Genomic DNA, 27483 nt, shown 5'->3' on the forward strand with positions numbered 1-27483 from the left:
TGGCAGGCAGATTCTTAACCATTGCACCACCAGGGAAGCCCAAGATTCTCTCTTAATTGTGTGGTGTGTGGTAGATTTTTAGTAGATAGTCCTTATCAAATTATGGAAGTTCCTTTCTATCCCTAGTTTTCTGAGAGCTTTTATCATAAATAGATGTTGAACTTTATTAAATGTTTTTTTCAATCCATGGAGGTGACCATATGACTTTCCTCCTTTATTCCATAATGTAGTGCATTACATTGTTAACTTTCTGATGTTTATTAAAACCTACTCAATTATGTTTTATTTTTATTTTTCATACATTATTGTATTTGCTTATCTACTATTTTATTTAGGAATTGTATTTACACTTAGAAAGTAAAATGGGCCTCTAATATTCTTTTCCTAAATTGTCCCTATTCAGTTTAGGAATCAAGGATATACCAGCTTTGTAAAATGAATTTCTCTTCTTTTTCTCCCTGTAATAATTTGTATACAGCAGGTGTTACTTGTTCCTTGAAAGCTTGGTAGAATTGCCCTGTTAAACCTTCTGGGGCTTCTTTTAACTAAAATTTCAGGTTCTTTAATTGTTGGTCTTTTCAAAGTTTACTGTTTCTTGTTTCAGTATTGGCATTTTCTATTCTTGTGGAAATTTGTCCATTTTGTCAGTTTTCAAGTGTATTGGTTTATGTAGTTCAAAAATTTATTTTATCATTTAAGAATATCTGTATCTATAGTTTCCCCCCTTTTTAGTTGTGCATTTTGTTTTTTATTTGTATGTTTCTTTTTTTCTATCAGTCTTGCCTGAAGCATTTCTATCTTATTAGAATTTCAAGTTGCCAAGTTTTGGTTTTTGTTGATCTTCTCTATTTTTCTACTTTGTCAATTTCTGCCTTTAAATATTTTTCTTCTTGATTTTTTTGGATTTTTCTCTGTTGTTTCATATTTAAGTTCCTAAAATGAGGCTTCCTTCATTTGTTTTCAATCTTTTGATAAGAAATATTCAAAGCAATAGATTACCCTTGAATCATTGCTTTGGTAGTGCTTTTGTTGCCATTCAGTTATAAGGATTTATTTCTAAATGTTTTATTTTTTAACTCAATAGTTATTCATATTATATTATTTAAGTTTCTAGGCTTCTGTATTTTTGTTTTTTAGAGCCATCTACACTAAGATGGATAACTATGGTATAATGAAGAGAGTCCAGAATGCAACGCCTTAGAAGACATTTATTTATTTCACAAAACATCCCAGAGTAGGTAGGTGGCCTCGCTCCAAGAGGTCATCAGGTCCCACCTTTCTTATTGCCCTGCTTTGAGCATCATCCTGACTCACACAGTTGAAGCCATCTTAGGGTCACCAAATCTATGTTCCCCTCTGTGAGAAGACAGAATGAAGAAGTATGGAACAATTAGCTTCATTTTAAGGACATGACACAGAAGTTGCCCACCTTACTTCTGCTTATATCCCACTAGCCAAAAATTAGTCATATGGCTACAGGAGACAGAGTACTAAAAACCGAAAGTGAACCAGTTACGTTAACAGAGAGAATTTAATAAAAGGAATTGGTTGAGTTAGTGAAATAGGTGTTGAGATGACAAAATAGGGATATTGTATTAATCAGAGATAATAGATGCAGAAATCAGCTTTTACCCCCTAGGACTGGGGCAACAAAGGGAATAGGTTTCTAGTTGTTTACTATTATGTAAACATAATAGATTTATTGAAATCATGATAGGGTTATTAGAATCTAGAAGGTTGAAGGGATACTCCAGTAGAGCTGGAACCCAGGCCTCTGACAAGGGGACGGCTGGTCTTTGTATGTCAGAGAGAGAAAAATGAGACTGAGAGTATGGAAAAGACAGGAGTCAGCTGCTGCCATCAGGGGGAAGAACCACTGCTGGGGTGATGCTAATAGGAAAGGGAAGCAAAACAGGAAGAAGCATGTACTTTCTCCTTCCAGCCTTTTGTCTTTCTTTCTTGTGCTTCCTCTCAACAGAACCAAGTAGGGGGCTGGTGGCCTCAGAGCCGGAAAGCAGAGTGCAAAAGGGTGGGTTTGGGTTAAGAAACAATGGACTAGTCACCAACACAGTTCACCCACCCTTTTGACCACTCAGCATCCATACATATCTTTCTACACATATTTGAACTTCCATTGAAGAACCATAAAACATCATGTTTCACCTAATCTTGAACAAAGATGCTTTCATCTGCTCTCCAAACAGGGGAGATACAGAATTCCTCTAGTCATATTATCCATTCCTGTTTTGCATTTTTCTGTTATTCTCCTTATGGCATTCATTTGGATTGAGTCTCCTCCCAACATTTCCATTTTCCCCTCTATGCTATGTTGCAAGTTTTACACTTACTTTCTGTTCTTTTAGTGTTTACTCTAAAAATATCATCATGTGTATTCAACAAAATCCTCTCCATTTATAAGTTTTTCAAGATTTTAGTTCTTTTTTAAACACCTAAATTTGACATTGTTACTGTACTTTTGATATGTTTACCTTTTTAAAAAAATTTTTTCCTTTCTTATCATTCCTTCTTGTATTTCAGACCTTCATTCTAGGATTAGTTTTATTCTTCCTGAAGTATATCTCTTAGAAGTTCTTTTGAAGAGGGTGTCTTGAGAATCACTTCCTAGTTTTTGGTTTGTCTAAACAATAATTTTATTTTTGTTCTTGAAAGACATTCTGCTGGACAAACAATTCTAGTGTGACAGTTATTTTATTTTAGCACTTTGAGGGTTTCATTCCACTATCTTCTGGCTTCCATTATTGCTGTTGAAAAATAAAAAGTAATGCTTTGGCTTTTCTAATGATTTTCCCTTTAGTGTGCTGAAGTTTACTATATATCTAGCGTGGATGTTTTAAAATATGTTCTGCCTGGGATTCATTGGGTTTCCTGAATTTGAGGAAGAATCTTTCATCAATTCTGAAAAATTCCCAGATATGATCTCTTCGTATATGCTTCTCTTCCTTCTATTATCTTTTTTGTTTTAAAATCATGAATTAGGGACTTCCCTGGTGGCACCGTTGTTAAGACTCTGCGCTCCCAATGCAGGGGGCCTGGATTCGATCCCTGGTCAGGGAACTAGATCCCACATGCATGCCACAACTAAGAGTTCACATGCCACAACTAAGGAGCCAGCAAGCTGCAACTTAGGAGCTGGCGAGCCGCAACTAAGACCCAGTGCAACTAAACAAATAAATAAATATTTAAAACCATGAATTAGATGTATGTTGGACCTTCCCACTCTGTTCCATATTTCTTAACCCATTGTTTATAATATCCATCCTTTTTTCTCCCTGGGCTGCGCTCTGTGTAATTTCTTTCTTTTTTAAATTAATTAATTTATTTATTTTTGGCTGCATTGGGTCTTCGTTGCTGCATGAGGGCTTTCTCTAGTTGTGGCAAGCAGGGGCTACTCTTCGTTGTGGTGCACGGGCTTCTCATTGCAGTGGCTTTTCTTGTTGCGGAGCATGGGCTCTAGGCGCGCGGGCTTCAGTAGCTGTGGCATGCGGGCTCAGTAGTTGTGGCGCATGGGCTTAGTTGCTCCGCGGCATGTGGGATCTTCCCGGACCAGGGCTCGAACCCATGTCCCCTGCATTGGCAGGTGGATTCTTAACCACTGCACCACCAGGGAAGTCCCTGTGTAATTTCTTCAAGTACATATGTGTTCTAGTTTCTTCTCCTTTCAGCTGTGATATAATCTACTTAATATGTCCACTGGGTTTTAAATTTTTCCTATATGTAATTTCTAGTTTTTCTTGTTCAAATCTTCCTTGCCAATCTTGATACTCTGTTTGTCCTTCAGTATTTTTTAAACGCCGTCTTCAATCTCTTTAAACATTTGTTTATTTTATATTCAGTACCTTATAATTTCAATATTTATACCAACTCTGAGTATGGTTCTGAGGTTTATTGCTTCTGCTTGTGTGGTTTGTGGAACTCATGTTCCTTGGGATTTTATCTGTAGAAATTCTTTAAAGCCTGGGTTTAAAATGCATTTCCCTGGGTAGAGTTAGTGTTTGCTTATGCCGTGTACCTGTGGGAACAGCCAACTTGGGACCACTCTAAAATTTTGTCTGGAGGTCTTTAAGGTTACACAGATAGTACAAATTTAGGCTTTAAACCCACAGGAATATGGACTTCCTGTTAGGAATTCTCAGGGGAAATCTTTTTCTCTTGATTTACTCATCATAAAGGCAGAGACAAACATATATTCCCACCATCTTTTTCAGATGGAGAGCTTTTTAAAAAAGTACCAACTGAAGGTTTGCCCTCAGGTTCTAGAATTTTTTTATATAGGTCTCTGATCTTTCCTCTCACTCTGCTTAAGTCCCAGGACTTGTCTCCTGTGAAAATGGTTCATTAACATCCAGGCTTTATGCAGTTAACCCCAGGAAAAGTGCTGAGTCTAGAGCTCTCTTTACTTCTCTGGATTCATGTTTCTTGGTTTTGGTCTGCAAGGATATACTTAAGGCACACTGTCTCTCCTTCAAGAATGGCCCAACCAAGAGGAAGTGTCTGGGCCCCCAGGCCTCCCCTGCTCTGTTGAATCAGAGAGCTGGTTTACATACAGTTAACTGTACGTGTTCATTTTTAAATTAATTATATCCTGTGCCTAGCTTTCATGGACAGCAAATTCAATTACCCATTAATCTGATAGTTCTCTTATTCAGAGAACACTGAAGGACTGTTAATATCCTACAACTAAGGAATGTCTCTTCTGGGCTGAATTGTGTCTCCCCCCACCCCTACCCCCAAAGTCATATGTTGAAGCCCTAATCCTCAGTACCTCAAAATGACTGTGTTTGGAGATAGGGCCTCTAAAGAGGTTAAGTGGACACCAAAAAAATGGTAATTATGTGAGGTGATAGAGGTGCTAACGAACCTAATTGTGGTCATCATTTCGTACTGTATGCATGTATCGAATCATTACATCATACACCTTAAACTTATACAATTGTTATATGTCAATTATATGTCAATAAAGCTAGGAAAAATAAAAATAGGTGCAATGTGGCATCCTGCTTGGGATCCTGGAAAAGAAAAAGAACATTGGTGGAAAAACTAGGGAAATCCAGATGAAGTCTGAAGTTTCACTTAAAAAAAATAAAAATAAAGTAGGATAAGTGCTATTAAAAATTTCCAAAATACAATGAGAGGACACACCAGGAGCAACTAATCAGGACACAAAGATTTCAAAGCAGAATAAAAACCTGGATGTAATTTTTTCAGTGAAAAACCCAAGGTACCTGCCTCTGGAAACAGGCAATTATTCTAAAGGTTAACTGACTTGTTTTATCGTTGCTGTTGTTATTATTATTATCATTTATCATTTTTGTCTCTCCCTTGCTACACACACACACACGAACACTAAGCTTCATGATAAAGAGGTCAAATCTGTATTATTCACTTCCTTACCCCAGTATCTAGAACAATGCCTGGCATACGGTAAAACAATGCCTGCCTCGAAAAATATATATGGTGAGTGAATGAATGAGCCATAGACTCGGAAATACCATAATTTAGTCAATCATTTCCCTGTTAACAGACGTTCAGATGGTTTCCAATTCAGATTGGTTTTGTTGTGATTGCCTTCTAGTGCTGTTATATACAACATATCTTTAGCTACTGAAGCATATCCTTAGCTACTAATCCCTTCGTTCCTGTAGTATGGATTCCTCAAGGTAAAACTTCTGTCACAGCTTTACGCCCCCTTTTTAAAAAATTTTAACAGGAAATGCCTTTCCTAAAAGGTTGTGCTGATTTACTGTCATGTCAGCAGCATATAAAACTTTCTTGTTTCTTTCCCCACTCTAGAGAATGTCAGTTGTTTTAATATTTTCCAATATGTTGAGAGAATAATTGTATTTCATTTGAAATTAAATTTAAAAATCTTAAAACACTGAAAAAAAAAAAGAGGTTAAGTGGAAATGAGGCCATTAGGGTGGGTCCTAATCTAATCGTGACTGGTGTCCTTATAAGAAGAGGAAAATTGAACACACAAAGAGACACCAGAGGGAGTTCCCTGGTGGTCCGGTGGCTAAGCCTCTGCACTCCCAATGCAGGGGGCCTGGGTTCAATCCCTGGTCAGGGAGCTAGATCCCACATGTTGCAACTAAGAGTTTGCATGCCACAACTAAAGGCCCTGCATGCCGCAACTAAAGATTCTGCACGCAGCAACTAAAAGATCCCACGTGCCACGACTAAGATCAGGCACAGCCAAATAAATAAATAAATAAATAAATAAATAAATAAAATATTTAACGAAACAAAACAAAAAAACCCAAAGAGACGCCAGGGATGTGTGTGCGCAGGGGAAAGAAGGCAGTCCTCTGCAAGCCAAGGAGAGAGGCCTCAGAAGAAGCCAAATCTGCCCACACTTTGATCTTGGGCATCTAGTCTCCAGAACTGTGAGAAATAAATTTCTGTTGCTGTTTAAGCCACCCAGTCCGTGGTACTTTGTTACGGCGGCCCCAGCAGACTAATACTGTCTCCGATGCTATAATTTCAGACAGCATCTTAGTAGCATAGAAGGAGGAACTATGATTTGACACTGGGGCCTTTCCAGAGCTGTCCCCATCACACCCATTGCACAGCCTGGTTCAGCAGACAGACTTAACAAGCCCAGGCCTAGGATGCGTCTCACTCATGTATCACGTTTCTTTTTTCAGGGTCCTTCTTCTCAGGAATGAATCTGAGCACAGGCAACATCTTGGTGATGCTTCAGACTTTCCAGCTGACTTGGTGTAGAGGACCTGTGGGATGTGCTGAGGAGGACTGAGGGAGAGGTGAGAACAGCAGGAGTTAGGGAGGGGGAGAGGGACAGAAGCACTCTCTCAGGCCCGAAACCAGATTCTCTGAATAAGTGTGGGTGAGGAAGGCATTTTATGAGGTCTAGAAACACAGGGGGAAATGCAGGAAGGGCATGATGTCCGGTGAGTCTAGGACTAAGTGATTCAGAGGTGGCGCAAGCATGCCAGCCCTCTTTTGCCTCTCTTGATTAACTCGGGAGGCTCATTCAATCATAAATAATTGCATCTGTTCCCCTTTATTAATTCCCTCCCCGAGACTTCATGTATGACAAATTCATTCTCTCACTGGAAAGATATTTCCTGAGCACGATCAATGTATTGGGCATGTAGCAGCCGAGGAGACAGTCTCTGCCTTCACACAGCTCCAAATCTGGGAGAGCAAGCTCTCACAAGAGTGAATGTTTCACAAAGTGGCTTAAAGACTTAAACATAAGACATGACACCGTAAAACTCCCAGAAGAGAGCATAGGCAAAACATTCTCTGACATAAATATAACGTCCATCAACAGATGAATGGGTAAGGAAGATGTGGTACATATATACAATGGACTATTACTCAGCCATAAAAAAGAACGGAATAATGGCATTTGCAGCAACCTGGATGCAATGCAACTAGAGATCATCATACTAAGTGAAGTAAGTCAGAAAGAGAAAGACAAATACCATACGATATCACTTCTATGTGGGATCTAAAATATGGCACAAATGAACCTATCTATTGATCCAGAACAGAAGCAGACTCATAGACATAGAGAACAGACTTGTGGTTGCCAAGGGGGAGGGGGGGAGGGAGAGGGAGGGACTGGGAGTTTGGGGTTGGTAGGTGCAAACTATTACCTTTAGAATGGTTAAACAACAAGGTCCTACTGTATAGCACAGGGAACTCGATTCACTATCCTGTGATAAACCATAATGGAAAAGAATATAAAAAAGAATGTGTATAAGTGTATAACTGAGTCACTTCGCTGTACAGCAGAGATTGGCCCAACACTGAAAATCAACTATACTTCAATAAGAAAAAATTGAAGAAAAAACCATTAAATACATCTACAATATCATTAAAAAAAAGAGTGAGCGTCTCAGAAGGGGCATTAGGGGTGCTGCGGGGGCACAGACACAGAAAGAACCAACTAGACCTGAAGGCCTCAGTGGGGAAGCTGAGACCTGAAAGATGAGGAGGCGTGGAAGGCAGAGAGTTTCAGGTTCAAGAGAACTGGGTTGTGAAAGCCCTAAAGTAATTAAAGTATCAATTCATGACACTGAGGAAGACCCATGTGGCCGGACTGTGGAGTGACGGGGATGGTGGCCCCGGCTGAGGCAGCAAGCAGAAGCCTGCTGGGTAGAGCGATCTGGGAAAGGGAAAGGGCAAGGATTTTAGACTCTCCCTGAGGGACAGTGGGGAACCACAGAAGGATTAAGCAGGGAGGTGACTACTAGATCATGAATGGACTGTAGAGCAAGATTTGGAAGGTTGCTGTTGTAGCAGTACGGGAGAGAGATGATGATGGCTTGGAGGAAGGTAGCTTCTGCGGGGACCGAGAGAAGTGACAGATTTTGAACCTCTGGCACGTGGTAGAGGATCTGATATGGAGTGAGGGAGCAGGAGGAGGTAAGTGTGACTCTCAGGTCTCTAGCGAGACAGAAGAGCTAGGAGAGAAGAGAGAGGAGAGAAGAGGTCTAGCTGTTACTCTAGGAGGTCTGTTAAGGGGAAAACGGATCTTTTTTTTTAAGAGTAGGGAGAAGGAATAATAATATCTGGACGCAGCCTTGGGATGCCAAGGGATAGCAGGGTGTATTACTGTCCACAGTGTTTGCTGTCTCTCCTGAAATGTACCCACTTGATGTCAAGCTTGGCCATATGACTCGCTTTAGCCAATGAAATGTGAACACAGTGATGTACATCTCTTCCAAGCGGAAGCTTCAAGAGCCAGCTCACGGCTGTCCACGTCTCTTTTCCCTCTGCCAGGAGGGTGGCAGTGTTTCAGAGGCTGCCCCATCAGCCCAGGTTAACGAAGGAAGAAGCGGAGCAGAGCCCAGCCCACCCATGCTGGACATGGCGCAAGAGTGAGTCTCCACCTTTATGTGAGTCACTGGGATTTGGGTTCGTTGGTTTCCGCAGCATATCCTGATTACTTCTCTCCTCCTCCAGACCTTGAGGTGTTTGGCAAGTGGGGGGGATGAAGAGCCTTCAGTTAGGATTGTGGGATTATCTTTGGAGAATGGTCCTGTTTTAGTTAAGGTAAGAGTTGGAGGGAACATTGAGGGAAAGGTTTACAGGGGTTGCAGTGGAAGAGTTCGGGAAGGATGGAGTGAGGCGGGAGCGGGTAGAGCAAAAGACAACACGGAGGATGATGGTGATGAGAGAACCTGAGATGACGAGACAAGCTTGTGTTTGCGGGGATTACCAAGGGAAACCAAAGAGAGGAAACATGATGAATTTGGTCATGACACCCCTTGGAGGGTAGTGGGCTCTCAAGTTCAGAACCACATATTGCTTCGAAAGGTAGCCTCCTAGTCCCATCCGCTCCCTCTCACCTCAGTCTCTTAATGTTCCTTGTCATTCTCATCACAATCAGCTCACTTCTGAGTTGTTGGTGTCCTTCTGATAGAATGTGACTTCCAAGCTATAAGAGCCTGGCCCGAGTTGTTTATCACTGTACCCTGAATTCTAAGCACAGGGGCCCAGCTACCTGTGAGATGAAGGAACGAATGAATAAAACTTATGGATCCATCCTGTTCGTCACGGTCTCTCCCATCAGTAAGAAGGGTGGTTCTCAGCAGTCTGTAAACCTAGGATTGACTCTTGGCTCATATTTTTCTGCCTTAGTCACTGTGGGCAAATTACCTAACCTCTCTGACCTTGGTTTCCTTAGCTTTAAAATGGGATACTCATAGTTATCTAAGTCATAGGGCTCTTCTCAGAATTAAATGAGAGGATTTATCTCATTTAAAGGACTCAGCGTGTTGAACAACTATCCAATTCTTTGGTACTTGTTCTGTCCTAATTTTAGAAAGGCATCTATGCTGACGCCCAGTGCAGACAAATATGCCAGCCCTCTCCACTAGAATTCCACACAGTTTTCCCAATCTCCTTGCTCCTCAACAGAGGAAAAGAGATATGTCCAGAGACCCACAGGGTATACTGAAGACCCAGCCAGGGCTTTCCCCAGTACGCCTTAGAAGGAAGTGGCTCTCTCAGCTACTAAGGAATGTGACTCAAAGAAATATCCAGGAAAAAAAAAGAGAGGGAGAGAAAGAAAGAAAGAGAGAGAGAGAGAAAGAAAGAAAGAAAGGACAGAAGGAAGGAAGGAGGAAAGAAAGAAGGAAGGAAAGAAAGAGAAAGAGAGAGAAAAAGAAAGAAAGAAGGAAAGAGAGAGAGAAAGAGAGAAAGAGAAAGAGGAAGAAAGGAAGAAAGAAAGAAAGGAAAGAAAGAAAGGAAAGGAAGGAAGGAAGGAAGAAAGAAAGAAAGGAAAGAAAGAAAGGAAGAAAGGAAAAAGAAAGATCCAGCAGGCAAGGGAGTGGATTCGTTTCCTATAGCTCCTGTAACAAGTTACCACAAACTTAGTGACTTACAAGAACACAGATTTACTGTCTTACAATTCTGGAGGTTAGAAGTCTAAAATCACTCTCACTGGGCTAAAATCAAAGTGTCATAGGGCTGCATTCCTTATGGAGGCTTGAGGGGAGAACCCATTTCCTTGCCTTTTCCAGCTTCTAGAGACCACCTGCTTTCCTTGGCTCGTGGCCCCTTCCTTCATCTTCAAAGCCAGCGTGACGTCACTCCGAACTCTGCTTCCATCCTCACATCTTCTCTGACTCTCCTGCCTCCCTCTTTCACTTATAAGGACCCTTGTGATTACACTGGGTCTACCTGGATAATCCGGAATCCTCTCCCCATCTCCAAATCCTTAGCTTAATCATATTTGCAGCGTCTCCCTTTTGCCATGTAAGATGACATATGGACAGGTTCCAGGCATTAGGACATGGACATCTTTGGAGGGTCGTTTTTCTGCCTACTACAGAGAGCAAGTTGGAAATGTGCTTTCAGGCCTCAGAGCACTCTTTGTCCCTCTCTGGTCTCTCCAGCTCTTGCTGATCTCATTTCTTTCCCCTCTTTTCCCATTTTTTCCCCCCTGTCCTCACAGCTTACTTTAAAACAGATATCATCAGCTAGAGGCATTTGCTCCAAATTGCCTAATCCTTAAGGATGGTGGTCCAAGTTAAGGTCCCCTCGGATTATGTCCACTAGAAGGAGCTTGATCAGAGTCTCCAGGTGGAGCCTCTAGAATAGCACAGTCCAAGGAAAATAGAATGTTCGCCACAAATGCAAGTCACATATATCATGTCAAATTTCCAGGAATCCTGTTTAAAAAAAAAGGTTAAAAAGAAATAGATGGAATTAATTTTAATAACACGTATTTAATACAAGGTATTGGACATACGATTTTAGCATGCATTTAATAGAAAAATTATTAGTGAGATATTTTATATTGTCTTCGAAATCTGGTGTGTATTTTATACTTCAGGACATCTCAGTTCAGACTAGCCACATTCCAAGTGCTTAATATTGATAATATTATACTGGACGGTGCAGGCCTAGAACCTAAACTCTGCAAGAGCCCCAGGGCCTAGAACAGTCCCTGGAGCAGTGGGCACTCAGATCTGTGGAATGCAGGAATTAATGGACGGCTCTGTTCAGGTTTAGGCTCTTTTTCAAAAGCCCTGGGCCACTGACTCAAAGAAGGAAGCCTGGTACTTCCCTGGTGGCACAGTGGTTAGGAATCCGCCTGCCAGTGCAGGGGACATGGGTTCGAGCCCTGGTCCGGGAAGATCCCACGTGCCGTGGAGCAACTAAGCCCGTGTGCCACAACTACCGAGCCTGCGAGCCACAACTACTGAAGCCCGCTTGCCCTAGAGCCCGTGCACTGCAACCACTGAAGCCCGCGTGCCTAGAGCCAGTGCTCTGCAGCAAGAGAAGCCACCACAGTGAGAAGCCCACATACCGCAACAAAGAGTAACTCCCTCTCGATGCAACTAGAGAAAGCCCACGTGCAGCAACGAAGACCCAACGCAGCCGGGGGGTGGGGGAAAAAAAAGGGAAGCCTAACTGTGGGGGGAGTGGGGGGAGGGGGGAATCCTGTGCATCTAATTTGCATAATCCCTCCCAGGCGTGCTTGCTCTCCAGGCAACTTCACTCTAGTGATTTCCACTGGGTCCGCTCTTACCCAGGCAACCCTTTTTTTTTTATTTTTTGGCTGTGCCACGCAGTTTACAGGATCTCAGTTCCCTGACCAGGGACTGAACCCAGGCCACGGCATTGGAAGCCTGGAATCCTAACCACTAGGCCATCAGGGAACTCCCTAATCCCAGGCAACCTTGAAAAATGCACCGTTGATCTGTGCTTAGTCCTGTCTGGAAGGTAAAGGACAGAAAGGGACTCTCCATGGAGCCATTTCCCAGGAGACCTCCAGGGGTGGGTGAGTGAAGAAGAAAGCCCCCAAGCCAGCCCTTTGTGATCTGGTTCTGGTCCCTACTCATCTCCTGCCTATCACATTGTTCTGGACTGAATAATGCCCTTCCCCCTCAAATCTGTACATTGAAGCCCTGACCCCCAAGTGTGGCTGAGTTTGGAGATAGGGTTTTTAGGGAGGTAATTAAGGTTAAATGAGGTTATAAGGCTGGGGCCCTAATCCAAAAGGACTAGTGTCCTTATCGGAAGAGGAAGAGACATCAAAGGCGTGTGCACGAAGAGAAAAGGCCACGTGAGGACACAGTGAGAAGGTGGCTGTCTGCAAGCCAAGGAGAGAGGCCTCAAGAGAAACCAACCCTTCTGGCACCTTGATACTGGACTTCCAACCTCCAGAACGGTGAGAGAATAAATTTCTGTTGTTAAGCCACCCAGTCTATGCTATTCTGTTATAGCAGCCCCAGCAAACTAACACCTACCTCATCTCTCACCAGTCTTCAATGCTGCCCTTCAACTCCACTCCATTAGTTCTGGCGTAAGCCAGTGTTCCTTCTTTTGGAGAAGAACTTTTTCTCCCCCTGGATGATACACAGGAAGTAGCAGAGCTAGCCACTCAGCTGGGTGCATTCTGGGGAGACAGAACTGCCCCAGAACAAGTAAAGGAGACAAGCAGGAGTGCCTGCTATATGTCAGATCACTGTCACTCACTGACCACGTCACTCTATTTAGTCCTTAAAACAAAACACTATGAAGTGAGTACCACTGACCGCGTTTCAAAGAAAATAACTCCAACAGTGAATATTTACACTCTGTCTAAAGTGTCAAGCACTGTGCTCTGGACCTAACATGCATCCCCTCATTTAATCCTCACTGCGACGGAGGAGGTGGGAACCATCATTACCACCACTATTCTATAGGAAAGGTAGGCAGGCCCTGGGCAGTTCAATCACTTGCCCAAGTGCACGGAACGGGCAGCTGCCAAGTAGAGCAGTCTGACTTCAGCGTGCTCACTCCTGCCCCCTGCACTCCGCCTTCTGTCCGCGAGTTACCGGAGAGTCAGGCGACCATTGCCCAAGTCAACCATTGCCCAAGTCGAGCTTGCCCAAGGTTAAATAACAATCATCTGCATTGGGCTGCATGGGAACTCGGTTTTATCAAAAGTGCTGTTACATTCACTCACAGGTGTCCACCCTACGAAAGATACTGTGCTACCAATGTGGAATCTGAAGACCAAAACCCACAGTTACTGGCTAAAAGGAGGATCAGTGTAGGGGAAAGATGGTCATGCAAATAGTTGTAATCCAACTCACTGGAGGAAGATATTGAATCCAGTGGGATCCTATAAACAGCTCAGTGTTTGCCTTGGAAGTCCTTTTTCACGGGGGAATTTATGCTGGAGAAAAACCAAACAAGACAGGTCATAAATCACTTAATTAAAAAGAAAAGTATTGCAGTAGAAACAGAAAAGAAGCAAAATCTCTCTCTTAACCACATAACCATATAAGGATCTTAATAGCCTTTGAATTTAAGAACAAGCTTTGTAAATTATTACTGAATCTTTTTTAATCATCTTTATACGACTTTATAACCGACTCTAATTTTTACGACTTTATAAACAGTCTCTAATTTTTAAAGCAACCATTGCTTTTCATTTATGGATTTCATCTAAAAATATTTCAAGGCTTAAAAAAAATTCAAGTATAAATATCTTTAACAGGACAAAAAAACTAACAAGTTTCATTAGCACTGGGAGTGTTCTTATCTTTTTTCTCCTTGGGTGTTAAAAACTTGAGAACAGTAACTACTGTGGAATTCAAAAAACTCATTTGCTTTGAGATTGTCTTTGGCCTTCAAATCCAGCTAACACTTTATGGATTGAAAACTAACTTCCATTCTTAAAGGGGAAGCACATATTCTGATCTTCTGTTTTCCTCTGAAAAAGGAATTTATGTGCTTTTCAACAGATGAGGCAATAGTATATTCAAAGCATAGCGACTTGAGAACACGATTTGCTTTAGGAAACTCAAAAATTTCTGTATTTCTGGAACATAAAGTTCAGGAAAGGAGATGAGACTGCGCTGAAGATAACCTTGAAGAGCCTTTTATGCTGTATTAAAAAGTTGGGGGACTTCCCTGGTGGCGCAGTGGTTAAGAATCCACCTGCCAATGCAGGGGACATGGGTTCGAGCCCTGGTCCGGGAAGATCCCACATGTTGCAGAGCAGCTAAGCCCGTGCGCCACAACTACCGAGCCTGCGCTCTAGAGCCCTCATGCCACAACTACTGAAGCCCGCGCGCCACAACAACTGAAGCCGGCACCTAGAGCTCGTGCTCCGCAACAAGAGAAGCCTGCGCACGGCAACGAAGAGTAGCCTCCACTCTCCACAGCTAGAGAAAGCCCACGCACAGCAATGGAGACCCAATGCAGCCAAAAATAATAAATAAGTAAATAATTAAATTTTAAAATAAAGTTGGAATTTCACCCTGATTGGCTGGCAGGCGGTGAAAAGGAAAAACGCTGTTTCCTCCTCTAGTCACCACTCAGCTCTCAGTACCAGTCACCAAACGTGTGGAGGTTTTTCCCACACCAAGAAATTCTCCAATTCTCTGGGGACACCAACTGCATGTCTAAGAATTCAACTCAATTCTGACACCACCTACCTGGAATTAGCTTGAGATCTCACCCAGGTTAAGGGCTCAGTCCCACAAGCCTAATCCCCAACGCAGATACCTATTGCAAGCAGTGGGTCTTCAGGTTACCTGCAACCTCTGTCCCACTGGGCTACAAATCGGGGGTTCCCATCACCCCCTCCTCGGGTTCGATAATTTGTTAGAAGAGCTCACAGAACTCAGGAAAACAGTTTACTGACTTGTATTGTAAAAAAGATGCAACTCCGGGCTTCCCTGGTGGCGCAGTGGTTGAGAGTCCGCCTGCCGACGCAGGGGACACGGGTTCGCGCCCCGGTCCGGGAGGAATGGTTGAATGGAAGAGATGCACAGGGCAAAGTGTGGGACACAGATGCAGAGCCGCATCCATACCCTGTGCAGGCGTGGTGCCACCCTCCCAGCAGCTCTCGGAACCTCTTAGACTTTTTTTTTTTTTTTGTGGTACGCGGGCCTCCCTCTGCTGCGGCCTCTCCCGTTGCGGAGCACAGGCTCCGGACGCGCAGGCCCAGCGGCCATGGCTCACGGGCCCAGCCGCTCCGCGGCACGTGGGATCCTCCCAGACCGGGGCGCGAACCCGGTTCCCCTGCATCGGCAGGCGGACGCGCAACCACTGCGCCACCAGGGAAGCCCGCCTCTTAGACTTTTTAATGGAGGCTTCGTTACATAGGCATAATTGGTTAAATCATTGGCCTTTGGTGATCAACGTCCAACCTCTCTCCCCTCCCTGGAGGTGAGGGGGGTGGGAGGCTGAGTTCCGACCCTCTAATCACAGGATTGGTTCCCTGGCAACCAGCCCTCATCCTCGGCTTTCCAACAGCCACTTCATTACCATAAACTCGGGTGTGGTTGAAAGGGGCTTGCGAAGAAGAAGACACTCCTTTCACTTTTATCGCTCTTATCACTTAGGAAATCCAAGGGTTTTAGGGACTCTGTGTCAGGAAAGGGGACAAAGACCAAATATATCTTTCTTAATATAAATCACAATATCACAGGCAGCTGTTGAAAAAAGTTTGGCAAGAGTCTGAAGTGATCGGTTATACCTATTTATAAAGTTTCTCTTGACGGCACCCCTGAGGATGGATTGCAGAGGACCGGGAAGATCATGTGCGGTCAGCGTCGATTATGAAGTTGTTATCTCTGAGCTCCCAACCCACCCTCCTGTGTTCTGCTTTGTGATGCTGAGCTGGGAAACCACATTTCTGCTTTACCAGGTGGTTCTGTTTTAGACCCTGGCAATGGGGTTTACCAGGAGATTGCAGAAGTAGGGTGATGAACTCCTCCTGGTTTTCCCAGGACGTCTCCCAAGTGTTAGCACTGAAAGTTCTGCTTCCTGGGAAACCCTTGCCAGGGTGCTTGGTCACGTTATGCAGAAGGGACTGACTTGCCTGCTGTTCTTGTGAGTGTTACCCAGCAACACTTCTTCACTCTGATGGCGGTGGCAGCGGCAGCAGCAGAAGCAGCACTGTCTTCCTGCGGCAGCTGCGGGATCCCATCTGTGGTTTTCTAACTCTTGCAAAGCCAGTTTCATCAGAAACATCAGCGCCAGCTGGCTAGTGCCCCTTCTTTTGCATCCGTGTTCCCCCAGCTCTAGGTGCGGTCCCTGCTTCCTGCAGCTGCTACTTCTCTCCTGTCTTGGAGCTGTAGTCCTCAGAGTGTGGTCCTCAGAGCAGCAGCAGTATCAGCTGGGAGCCTGTGAGAGCCGCAAAACCCCAGGCCCCATCCCAGACCCATCAGAGACGCTGGTAGTTGTCCGCGACACTCTGCCTTTGCACAAGTCCTCCAGGTGACTTGGCTAAGGTTTAAGAACAGCTAGCTGCCTTAGAATTCTTTTTTTTTTTTTTTTTTTTTGTGGTATGCGGGCCTCCCCCTAGTTGTGGCCTCTCCCGCTGCGGAGCACAGGCTCCGGACGCGCAGGCCCAGCGGCCACGGCTCACGGGCCCAGCCGCTCCGCGGCACGTGGGATCCTCCCGGACCGGGGCGCGAACCCTTGTCCCCTCCTGCATCGGCAGGCGGACTCTCAACCGCTGCGCCACCAGGGAAGCCCTGGCATTTCTTTTTACGTGAACTTCTTCTTCATGTATCTTGCCCACTTTCGATAGGTTTCTTGGTCTTTTTTGCCTCAATTTTTATTTTTATTTATTTATTTATTTATTTATTTATTCGCGCAGGCCCAGCGGCCATGGCTCACGGGCCCAGCCGCTCCGCGGCATGTGGGATCTTCCCGGACCGGGGCGCGAACCCGGTTCCCCTGCATCGGCAGGCGGACGCGCAACCACTGCGCCACCAGGGAAGCCCTTTGCCTCAATTTTTAGATGCTCTTTATATTTTAGGGATACTAACCCTTTGTCTGTGATATAAGTTGTAAATTTTTTTCCCCTTCATTTTGTCATCTGTAGTTTTTAGTTTGCACCTGGTGGGTTTACGTTTTGAAACTGCAAAAGGTTTTCATTTCTGCTTGGTCATTTGACAAAATTCTCTTTCATTGCTTCTGGATTTTGATGAACAGTTTGGCAAATTTACCCCATTCCCCCGCTCTCAGGTCATTAGGAGACTCACCAGTGTTTTATTATTTATGAGGTTGTACTTTTCCACTTAGTTCTTTGGTATACTTCGAATTTAATCTGGTATCCAGTGTGAGGAACAGACTCTAACCTTTCTTTTTGTTTATCTAGTTGCTCTAACACCACTAAATTAAAAACTTCCCTAAAGTTCCTTCCTAAATTAAAAAGTATTATATGATCATATTAATTTCCGTAAGCAATTGTTTCTATTTCTGGATTGATCTGTTTACTTATTGATGCACCAATAACACATTGTTTTATATGGTTTTTAATATCTTTTTTCTCCTCCTTATTTTTCAGTTTTTCCCCCCATATTTGCCTGTTTTACTTTCAAATGAACCTTATAATCAAGTTGTCTAGCTCTAGGAAAAACCCCAATGACATTTTTATTAGGCTTGTGATACATTTACAAGTGAACTCGGGGCAATGACCTCTTTATAATGGTGGCAGTCATTTTTGTTTCCATCCTTGGAATCCGGGCGCCATCTGGTGACCACTGTTCACAACAGCAATTATTTTCTCTAAAAAAGCTGCTCAAAGCAATAAACACTTATCACCCCACACACACTTTCTGTGAGTCAGGTTTTGGAGGGTGGCTTATCTGGATGTTCCTGGCTTGAAGCCCTGGCTTATCCTCACTGCCAGGGCCTCACTTATCAGAAGGCTTGAATGTAGCTGGAGGAATTCCCTCCCAAGGCGGCTCAATTCCACACCTGGAAGACCAGGCTGGCTTGGTCATGTCCCTCTGCATTTACTTGTCTTTCGTGACCTTGACACTTTTAAGGAGTATTTATCAGCTCTTTTATTAAATGTCCCTAAATTTGGGTTTGTCTGATGTTTTTCATGGTTGAAGTGAAGTTATACATTTTTGCCAGGAATACCACACAGATGATGCTGTGTCTTTCTCAGTGCATCATATCAGACATGTCAGTGTGTCTTGTTATGGGCGATGTTGACCTTGGTCACTAGGTTAAGGTACAGTCTGCTGCACTTCTCCACTGTAAAGTTACTGTCTTTACCTTTGCAATTAATAAGTATCTTGGGGGAGATACTTCGTGACTATACAAGTCTTGATTCTCCTCAAGCTTGCACCTGCTAATTTTAGCATCTGTTGGTGGATCTGGTCTGCGACAGTTGTTACTGGGGCATTTGCCTTAATAGTGATTTTTCATGTCCCTTTCTCCCTCTACGTCTGTTAGTTGGAATTCTATTGAAAGAAAGAGCTGTTCCTTCTCCCCGTTGCTTATTTGATTATTTACTTAGATCAACATGGACTCATGGATATCTGTTTTATTCTATGGGTTAAAACCTCATATTGAGAGTCTTTTAAATTTTTGACAGCCGGCTGGATATGAAACGGTATGCTATTATGGTTTTACTTAGAATCTTTCTGAATACTGAATTCTAATGAGGTTGGGCATCTTTGGCTGTTTCCATTTGTGGCCTCTAGGAAATGTTTATAGCAGCTATTTTTTTTTTTTTACGCTTCTTATTATTAAAAAAAATTTTTTTTTGGCCGTGCCGTGTGACTTGTGGGATCTTAGTTCTGCGACCAAGGATTGAACCCAGGCCCTCGGCAGTGAGAGCATGGAGTCCTAACCACTGGACTGCCAGGGAATTCCGTACACATTTTTAAAGTTAAAAAAATTTTTTATTGAAGTGTAGTTGATTTACAATGTTTCAGGTGTAAAGCAAAGTACAGAATATATATATATATATATATATATATATATATATTCTTTTTCAGATTCTTTTCCATTATAGGTTATTACAAGGTATTGAATATAGTTCCCTGAGCTATACAGGTCCTTGTTGTTTATCTGTTTTATATATAGTAATGTGTATCTTTTAATCCCAAATTCCTAATTTATCCACCCCGCCTTTCTCCTTTGGTAACCATAAGTTTGTTTTCTGTGTCAGTGAGTCTATTTCTGTTTTGTAAATAAGTTCATTTGTATCATTTTTTAGATTCCACATATAAGTGATATCATATGATATTTGTCTTTCTCTGTCTGACTTACTTCACTTAGTATGACAATCTCTAGGTCCATTCATGTTGCTGCAAATGCAATTATTTCATTCTTTTTTTATGGCTGAATAATATTCCATTGTATATATGTACCACATCTTTATCCATTCATCTGTCGATGGACATTTAGGTTTCTTCCATGTCTTGGCTCTTGTAAATAGTGCTTCTAGCAGCTATTTTTTATTCTTCTCTTGTCTTTCAGGTCAGGATGTCAGGCTCACAGTACAGATATGAGCCTATGTCTTGGGACGTAGGCCTGAAATACACTAGGGCTTGTCTATATGTTAAATGCAACTTCTAGGCTTCATAGTCCATCCATATGCTGATGAATCCTGTTGCAGTTTGACACCGAAATGCAGTTTGAAGTGCAAGACACGTGTGGAAGGGAGAGGGAGGCACGAGGGTTGCGTGGATGGAGAATTTGAACTGTGATGCAGGTACAACATTGACCTTGGTTGACCCCACAAGGGGCTCTGGAGTATAGATAGCCCATTAGAGTTGCTCCCTATTTGGCACTAATTCCTGGACCTTATATTTTTTCCCCTTTCACTTTCACTCTCTCACGAGGACTTACACTCTCCCATGAGGACTTAGTGGAGTTTTCCAGAGGTTACATGTATAGTGGTGTCATTACTCTGCCAGCTAATGGAATGTGTGCATAGTTTTTTTGTGTGTGTGTGTATTATTTTCAATAACAGCTTTATTGAGATATAATTCACATACCATACAATTTGCCTATTTAAAGTACACTATCCAAAAAAAAAAGTATACCATCCAGTGGTTATTAGTATGTCTTCAAAGGTATGCAACTATCAGCACAATCAATTTTAGATACTTTTCACCTCCCCCCAAAGAAATCCCACACTCATTAGCAGTTACTCCCTGTTCCCCTGACCCCTAGCCCCTGGCAGTTACTAATCTACTTTCTTCTCTATAGATTTGCTTATTCTGAACATTTCACATAAAATGGAATCATTCAATATGTGGTCTTTTGTGACTGACTTCTTTTACTTAGCATAATATTTTCAAGGTTCATCCACGTTGTAGTCTGTATCAATACTTCATTCTTTTTTACTGCCAGATAATATTCCATTGTATGGATGGACCACATTATATTTATCTGTTCATCAGTTGAGGGGAATTTGGATTGCTTCTACCCCTGAGCTATTATGATTAATGCTGCTATGATCATTTGTGTACAAGTTTTTATGTGGACATATGTTTTCATTTCTCTTGAAAAAAAATATATACTTCGGAGAGGAATTGTTGGGTAATATTAACTCTATGTTTAACCTTTTGAAGAACTTCTCAACTGTTTTCCAAAGTGGCTGTACCATTTTACATTCCCGCTAGTGGTGTATGAGGGTTCTGATTTCTCCACATCTTTGCCAATAATTACTATCCGTCTTTTTGATTATAGCCATCCTAGTAGGTGTGAAGTGGTATCTCACTGTGGGTTTTGTTTGTTTGGTTGGTTTTGGTTTTGGTTGGTTTTTTTTGGCTGCGCTGTGAAGCATATGGGATCTTAGTTCCCCGACCAGGGATGGAACCTGTGCCCCCTGCAGTGGAAGTTCAGAGTCTTAACCACTGGACCACCAGGGAATTCCCCTCACTGTGGTTTTGATTTGTATTTCTTTCATGGCTAATGTTGAGTACTGTTCTTATATTTTAAATATTTATCAGTTTTAATTTCTAATATAGTAAATATTGACAGATAGAACTCACATAAATAAAAGTGCGTTGGGGTCCTCAATAATTTTTAAGAGTGTAAAGATAGCTTAAAGATTAGGCTATCTAACGGCACAAAGTTTAAGAACGAGGGATTGGGGTTTGGATTTACCAAACCCACTTGGTTCCTGACGGTGGTATCAGATATTGACTCAATAATCCTGTTTAATAATCTACCCACAAACTTCAGTGGCTTCAGCAAACACTCAGCCTCCTGATCACTGGACTGAGGTCAACTGCAGTGTGTCTGACCTAGAGCGGGCTTCAGTGGGTGACTCTGCACCAGCCCCCATGTTAGCTGGGCTTGGCCCTGAGCTGTTGGTTGGATTCAGGTTTATTCTGTATGTGTTTACTCTGCAGCCCAGGCTGAAGGGGGCATAATATCCTCAAGAGCTAGAGTGTTTAACATCACTAGAGTGTTTAAACCTTTGTGCGCCTTGGTGTCTGCTAACATTCCTCCCTCGGCCAAAGCTAGTCATGCGGCCAGGCCCACCATCAAGTGGGAGGGAAACTAAATTCTGCCCACTGCAGAAGTGGGAGGAGCCAATGTTTGCTGCTGCCTAATCCCAACCTCAGAGATAGGGGCTCTGCACTCCAGTGTATGCACGGCTGGTTTCCTTTTCCAGTCAGAGAGCTGGCTTGCATCCCTCACAGAGTGTGTCACCGTGTAGGACACCTCCCTGTGCCTGGCCCCTGTCCCTATATACTACATTCCTAGAGCTGGCTGAACCCAAAAGGTCACCTGCTACCAAAGTTGTAAACTGGGGACCTGCAGGCCCACATTCTGTTTTTAAAAGCCTCACTTACTTGCCACATATCCAGATGGGTTGTTTTCACATGAAATCCCTATTTCTGTCTTAACTTGAAAAATTCTGAAATCTGACCCACGTTCTCCCATGGTGACAATCGATTGAGCTGAGTAGTGATCACCAGCCTGACCTTTTCAGTTTGCCCCAGTCCCCTCCCCTCCTTATTGCCCTACACTTGTCTTTCTTCATCCATTTACCTTTTCTCTGTGTCCTTTGTGAGCATATTATTTTTAAAAAGTGGTAAAATACACATTACATACAATTTTACCAATTGCCAGCTTAACCACTGTCAAGTGTACAACTCTGTGGCATTAAGTACATCTATAGTGTGGTGCAAGCATCACCACTATCTAGTTCTAGAACTTATTCATCACTCCAAATGGAAACCTGGTACCCATTAAGCATCCCTTCCCAATCCTCCTTCCTCCCAGCCCCTGGCAGCCACCACTCTGCTTTCTGTCTCTATGGATTATGAACTACTATGAATTTTTAATCACTGCTCCAGATAAACCCTAACTAGTTTGAAAATCAACATATATAGCATGATTTTATTTTGGTTAAAACGTATTTGTATATGTATCTGTAACACTCGTAGATGTCTGTTGATGGGTAGGAAAAAAATGTCTGAAAAAATATGCCACAAATTCTAAGTGGATCAGAAAATATTCACTCCTTGCTTTGCACAGTGAACAAAGAGATGAGAGTGTGGGTAACTTTTGCTTTATTTTTGTGTGTTCCTTCCCCCCACTCTGTATAAGAAGGAAGAAATACAGAAATATACCTGGGAGGTGTTTCAACTATAAATAGTGGAGCCTGCCCTATACATGGCCTGCTTATAAGTGAGATAACCCAATAAATCCCTAATTGTTTTAAACCATTTGATTTGGGTTATTCCTGTTGTTTGCACCCTAATTGATATCTTTATAATAACTGTAACAGGCAGGTGCTTTTGTCATTTTCTGCAAAAGGAGGCTGGTGTTGAGAGATGGAAAGTCACTGTTTAGAGACACCAGCTAGCAGATGCACGGGATTTTTTCTTGCCCTAAATCGTCTGCAGCTGGGAAAGGGTGAGAAACAAACAAATGGCGAAGCTTCCTAGATAAACACCTTCCTTCACTCGGGTTCTGGGTCTAAGAGAGGGTAAAGCCCAAGCGCCAGATCACCAGCGAGGAGAGCTCACACTCAGGGCTGCTGATTTACCACCTATGGCTCTGGGCCGGGTGGTCTGGGGGAGAATCGCCCTCCTTTTACCAGGTTGGAGTCTATGCAATCGGTGTGCTTCCGGTGCCGTATTGGGGCCGGCTCGTGGCGCCTAACTCAACCCCAGGCTCTTTACGGGAGCTGGGGTGGCAGTGAAGGGACGCCCGGTCTGGGTCCCGACCCCTCCCAATGATGTGTGTCTGGAGACCACTTCCATCCTATTTAACAAGGGGGGAAACCATCATAGAGAAGGGCATGGATTTGCCCGGGGTCACTGAGGTAATTTCTTTGGAGCCAAGTCTGGAATCTGTGTCTCCTGCTTGCAAATCTTTGTATTTTTATGCTCAATTGACTCTAAAGGCAGAAAACGAGTAGCCTGTTCTGTTTCTCCCCTCCTGAAGGGCTGTGGGCGATGCATGGGAGGAAAGAGCAGAGAGAGAGAGAGAGAGAGCGAGAGAGCGAGAGAGAGGGAGAGAGAGAGAGGGAGAGAGAAGCACTAATAATAGCTGTGCTTAGATAGTGCTTAGTGTTATATAAGCACTGCTTTAAGCACCTTACCTTCTGTATGTTAACTCGTTGAACTCTCAGGAGGTAGTAGTTATTATTGTCCTCATCCCCATTTGACAGATAAGAAAACTGAGGCACAGAGAGGTTTGTAACTTGCCCAGTGTCACAGAACTAGTAAGTCGTTGGGCCAGGATGTGAGCCCCAAATGGCTGATTTCAAATTCCATGAGTCAAATCCCAGTTCTCAGGAGATGCCAGTAATTAGGCGATAGGTATGCCCTGACCTCACAGAGTCCAACTTCTCCTCTGCCCCTTTAAACCAGAGACCTGAAACTTCTGCCGTCACCACGATATCACTTCTAGTTATGCCTGCTGCTACTGTCACTCGCTGAACTTCTACTATGGGATAGGTGCTTTATGCATAGTCTATTTTTTTAAATAAACACCTGCAAAGAAGGCATTTTATTCCCCACTTTAAGATGAGCAGACTGAGGATCAAAGGCGTAAAGTAATTCGCTCAGAGAGTCATTTAATTAGGGAAGGTGCTTCTCTTCTGTTCTAGGTGGACTCTGGATGCATGTAAGATTTCAGATCAAAGAAAGGTAGACATCAGAGTAGTAAACTTTAGCTGATTGATAACATCAAGTGCTGCCAAGTGTGTGTGGAAGATGACAAGCTCATAGATAATGCTGGTGGGAGTGTAAATTGGTACACTTTTTGGAGAGGAAATCTGATGGTCATGAAATGCAATTTAGAAACACATATACAGGGGGCTTCCCCGGGGGCTTCCCCGGGGGCTTCCCCGGGGGCTTCCCCGGTGGCGCAGTGGTTGAGAATCCGCCTGCCAATGCAGGGGACACGGGTTCGAGCCCTGGTCCGGGAAGATCCCACATACCGCGGAGCGGCTGGGCCCGTGAGCCACAACTACTGAGCCTGCGCGTCTGGAGCCTGTGCTCCGCAACAAGAGAGGCCGCGATAGTGAGAGGCCCGCGCACCGCGATGAAGAGTGGCTCCCGCTCGCCACAACTAGAGAAAGCCCTCGCACAGAAACGAAGACCCAACACAGCCATAAATAAATAAATAAATAAAAGCTATGCTCGCCCCTCAGGGCACACAGATAATTGCTGTTAAAGTTAAAATATAAAAAATCAATAAAAACACATATACAGGCTTCCCTGATGGCGCAGTGGTTAAGAATCCACCTGCTAATGCAGGGGACACGGGTTCGATCCCTGGTCCGGGTAGATCACACATGCCCGCGAAGCAACTAACCCCGTGCACCACAACTACTGAGCCTGCGCTCTAGAGCTCGCAAGCCACAACTACGGAAGCCCACACGCCTAGAACCTGTGCTCCGCAACAAGAGAGGCCACCACAATGAGAAGCCCGTGCATGGCAGTGAAGAGTAGCCCCCGCTCACGGCAACTAGAGAAAGCCCGTGCACAGCAACAAAGACCCAATGCAGCCCCAAATAAATAAAATAAATAAATTTAAAAAAACAAACCACATTTACGCTGAGACTTCCCTGGTGGTCCAGTGGTTAAGACTTCACCTTCCAATGCAGGGGGTACGGGTTCGATCCCTGGTCAGGAAGCTAAGATCCCACATGCCTCATGGCCAAAAAACCAAAACATAAAACTGAAGCACCCGTGCACCACAACTACTGAGCCTGCGCTCTAGAGCTCGCAAGCCACAACTACGGAAGCCCACACGCCTAGAACCTGTGCTCCGCAACAAGAGAGGCCACCACAATGAGAAGCCCGTGCATGGCAGTGAAGAGTAGCCCCCGCTCACGGCAACTAGAGAAAGCCCGTGCACAGCAACAAAGACCCAATGCAGCCCCAAATAAATAAAATAAATAAATTTAAAAAAACAAACCACATTTACGCTGAGACTTCCCTGGTGGTCCAGTGGTTAAGACTTCACCTTCCAATGCAGGGGGTACGGGTTCGATCCCTGGTCAGGAAGCTAAGATCCCACATGCCTCATGGCCAAAAAACCAAAACATAAAACTGAAGCAGTATTGTAACAAATTCAATAAAGGCTGTAGAGAAAACCACATATACCCTGTTGAATCACCTTGCTGTACAGCAGAAATTAACACAACATCGTAAATCAACTATACTTCAATGATCCCTGGTCAGGAAGCTAAGATCCCACATGCCTCATGGCCAAAAAACCAAAACATAAAACTGAAGCATTATTGTAACAAATTCAATAAAGACTGTAGAGAAAACCACATATACCCTGTTGAATCACTTTGCTGTACAGCAGAAATTAACACAACATCGTAAATCAACTATACTTCAATAAAATAAAAAATAAAAACACATATACCCTATGACTTAGCCATTCTGTGTATAGAAATCAATCCCACAAAATAATTTGGGCATATAAAGACATAGGCCCAAGGATGTTCACTGCAGTTCATTTTCTAATAGCAAAAACGTTGGAAACAGCTTAAGTGCCTCTCAGTATAGGACTGGCTAGGTAATTATACTTCAAAAAATATAGAACAGATCTCAAACAAACTAGCATTATACCTCAAGGAACTAGAAAAGAACAAAATAAGCCCAAAGTTAGAAGTAGGAAGGAAATAATAAAGATTAGAGCAGAAGTAAACTTAGAGAATAGGAAAACAACAGAAAAGATTAACAAGAGTTGGATATTTGAAAAGATAAACAATATTGACAAGCCTTAGCTAGACTCAACAAGAAAAAAAGAGAGAGGACTCAAAATAGAAATGAATGAGGAGACATTACAGTAGATGCTATGGAAATATAAAGGATCATAAGAGACTGCTATGAGCAATTATATGCCTAGGTTGTTCTAGACAGCCTAAAAGAAATAGATATGTTCCTAGAAACATATAACCTACCAAGACTGGATCATGAAGAAATAAAAAATCTAAGCAGATCAATAACAAGTAAGGAAGTAAGGAAATTGAATCAGTAATCAAAAATCTCCCAACAAAGAAACGTCTAGGACCAGATGGTTTCAATGGCAAATTCCACCAAACACTTAAAGAAGAATTAATACCAATCCTTTCAAACTCTTACCAACAATTGAAGAAGAGGGAACACAAGGGGGGAAAGTGGTGGTGGGGTGTGGGTGGTGGGATGAATTGGGAGATTGGGATCGACATCTGTACACTAATATGTATAAAATAGATAACTAATAAGAACCTGCTGTATAAAAAAATAAATAAAATAAAATTCAAAAATTCAAAAAAGACTAGAATACTATGCAGCTGTTAAAAAGAACAAGGTAGGGTTGAACATGCAGATCCGGAAAGAAACCCACAACATATCGTGAAGCCCAAAATCAATATTTAGATAAATTTTCTTAGCATGAACCCATATATAATAAAAAGTAATGTGTGCATATGGTTTTCTCTATATATATACATCTATAAAGATTGTTCATAGAAACAAAGTCTGGAGAAATAAGCACCAAATACCTAACAGGTGTTATTTCTTGGAGTTGGAATGGGCAAACTTTCATTTCTTGTTTACATAAATCCCAAACAAGTGATGGAATTGTGGGTGATTTATTGTTTGCATTTCTGTTTTTTAAACTTTTTTTTTTTTTTTTTTTCTGTGTGCGGGCCTCTCACTGTGTGGCCTCTCCCGTTGCAGGGCGCAGGCTCCGGACGCGCAGGCTCAGCGGCCGTGGCTCACGGGCCCAGCTGCTCCGCGGCACGTGGGATCT

At 43.1% G+C, this 27483-nt stretch overlaps 1 protein-coding gene across 1 annotated transcript in view; it reads left to right on the forward strand.

Annotated features, from left to right (window-relative positions):
- Positions 1–6675: 6675 nt before the first annotated feature.
- The window catches only part of LOC102989090 (zinc finger protein 780B), a 46870-nt gene continuing 26062 nt past the window's right edge, over positions 6676–27483 (forward strand). Inside the window, 2 exon segments of the mRNA XM_055079262.1 lie at positions 6676–6782; positions 8773–8870. Of these exon segments, the coding sequence (XP_054935237.1) occupies positions 8851–8870 (20 nt within the window). The 5' untranslated portion in view covers positions 6676–6782; positions 8773–8850.

Source organism: Physeter macrocephalus, chromosome 17, assembly GCF_002837175.3.
Source record: "Physeter macrocephalus isolate SW-GA chromosome 17, ASM283717v5, whole genome shotgun sequence".
In the NCBI taxonomy this organism is placed as follows: domain Eukaryota; kingdom Metazoa; phylum Chordata; class Mammalia; order Artiodactyla; family Physeteridae; genus Physeter; species Physeter macrocephalus.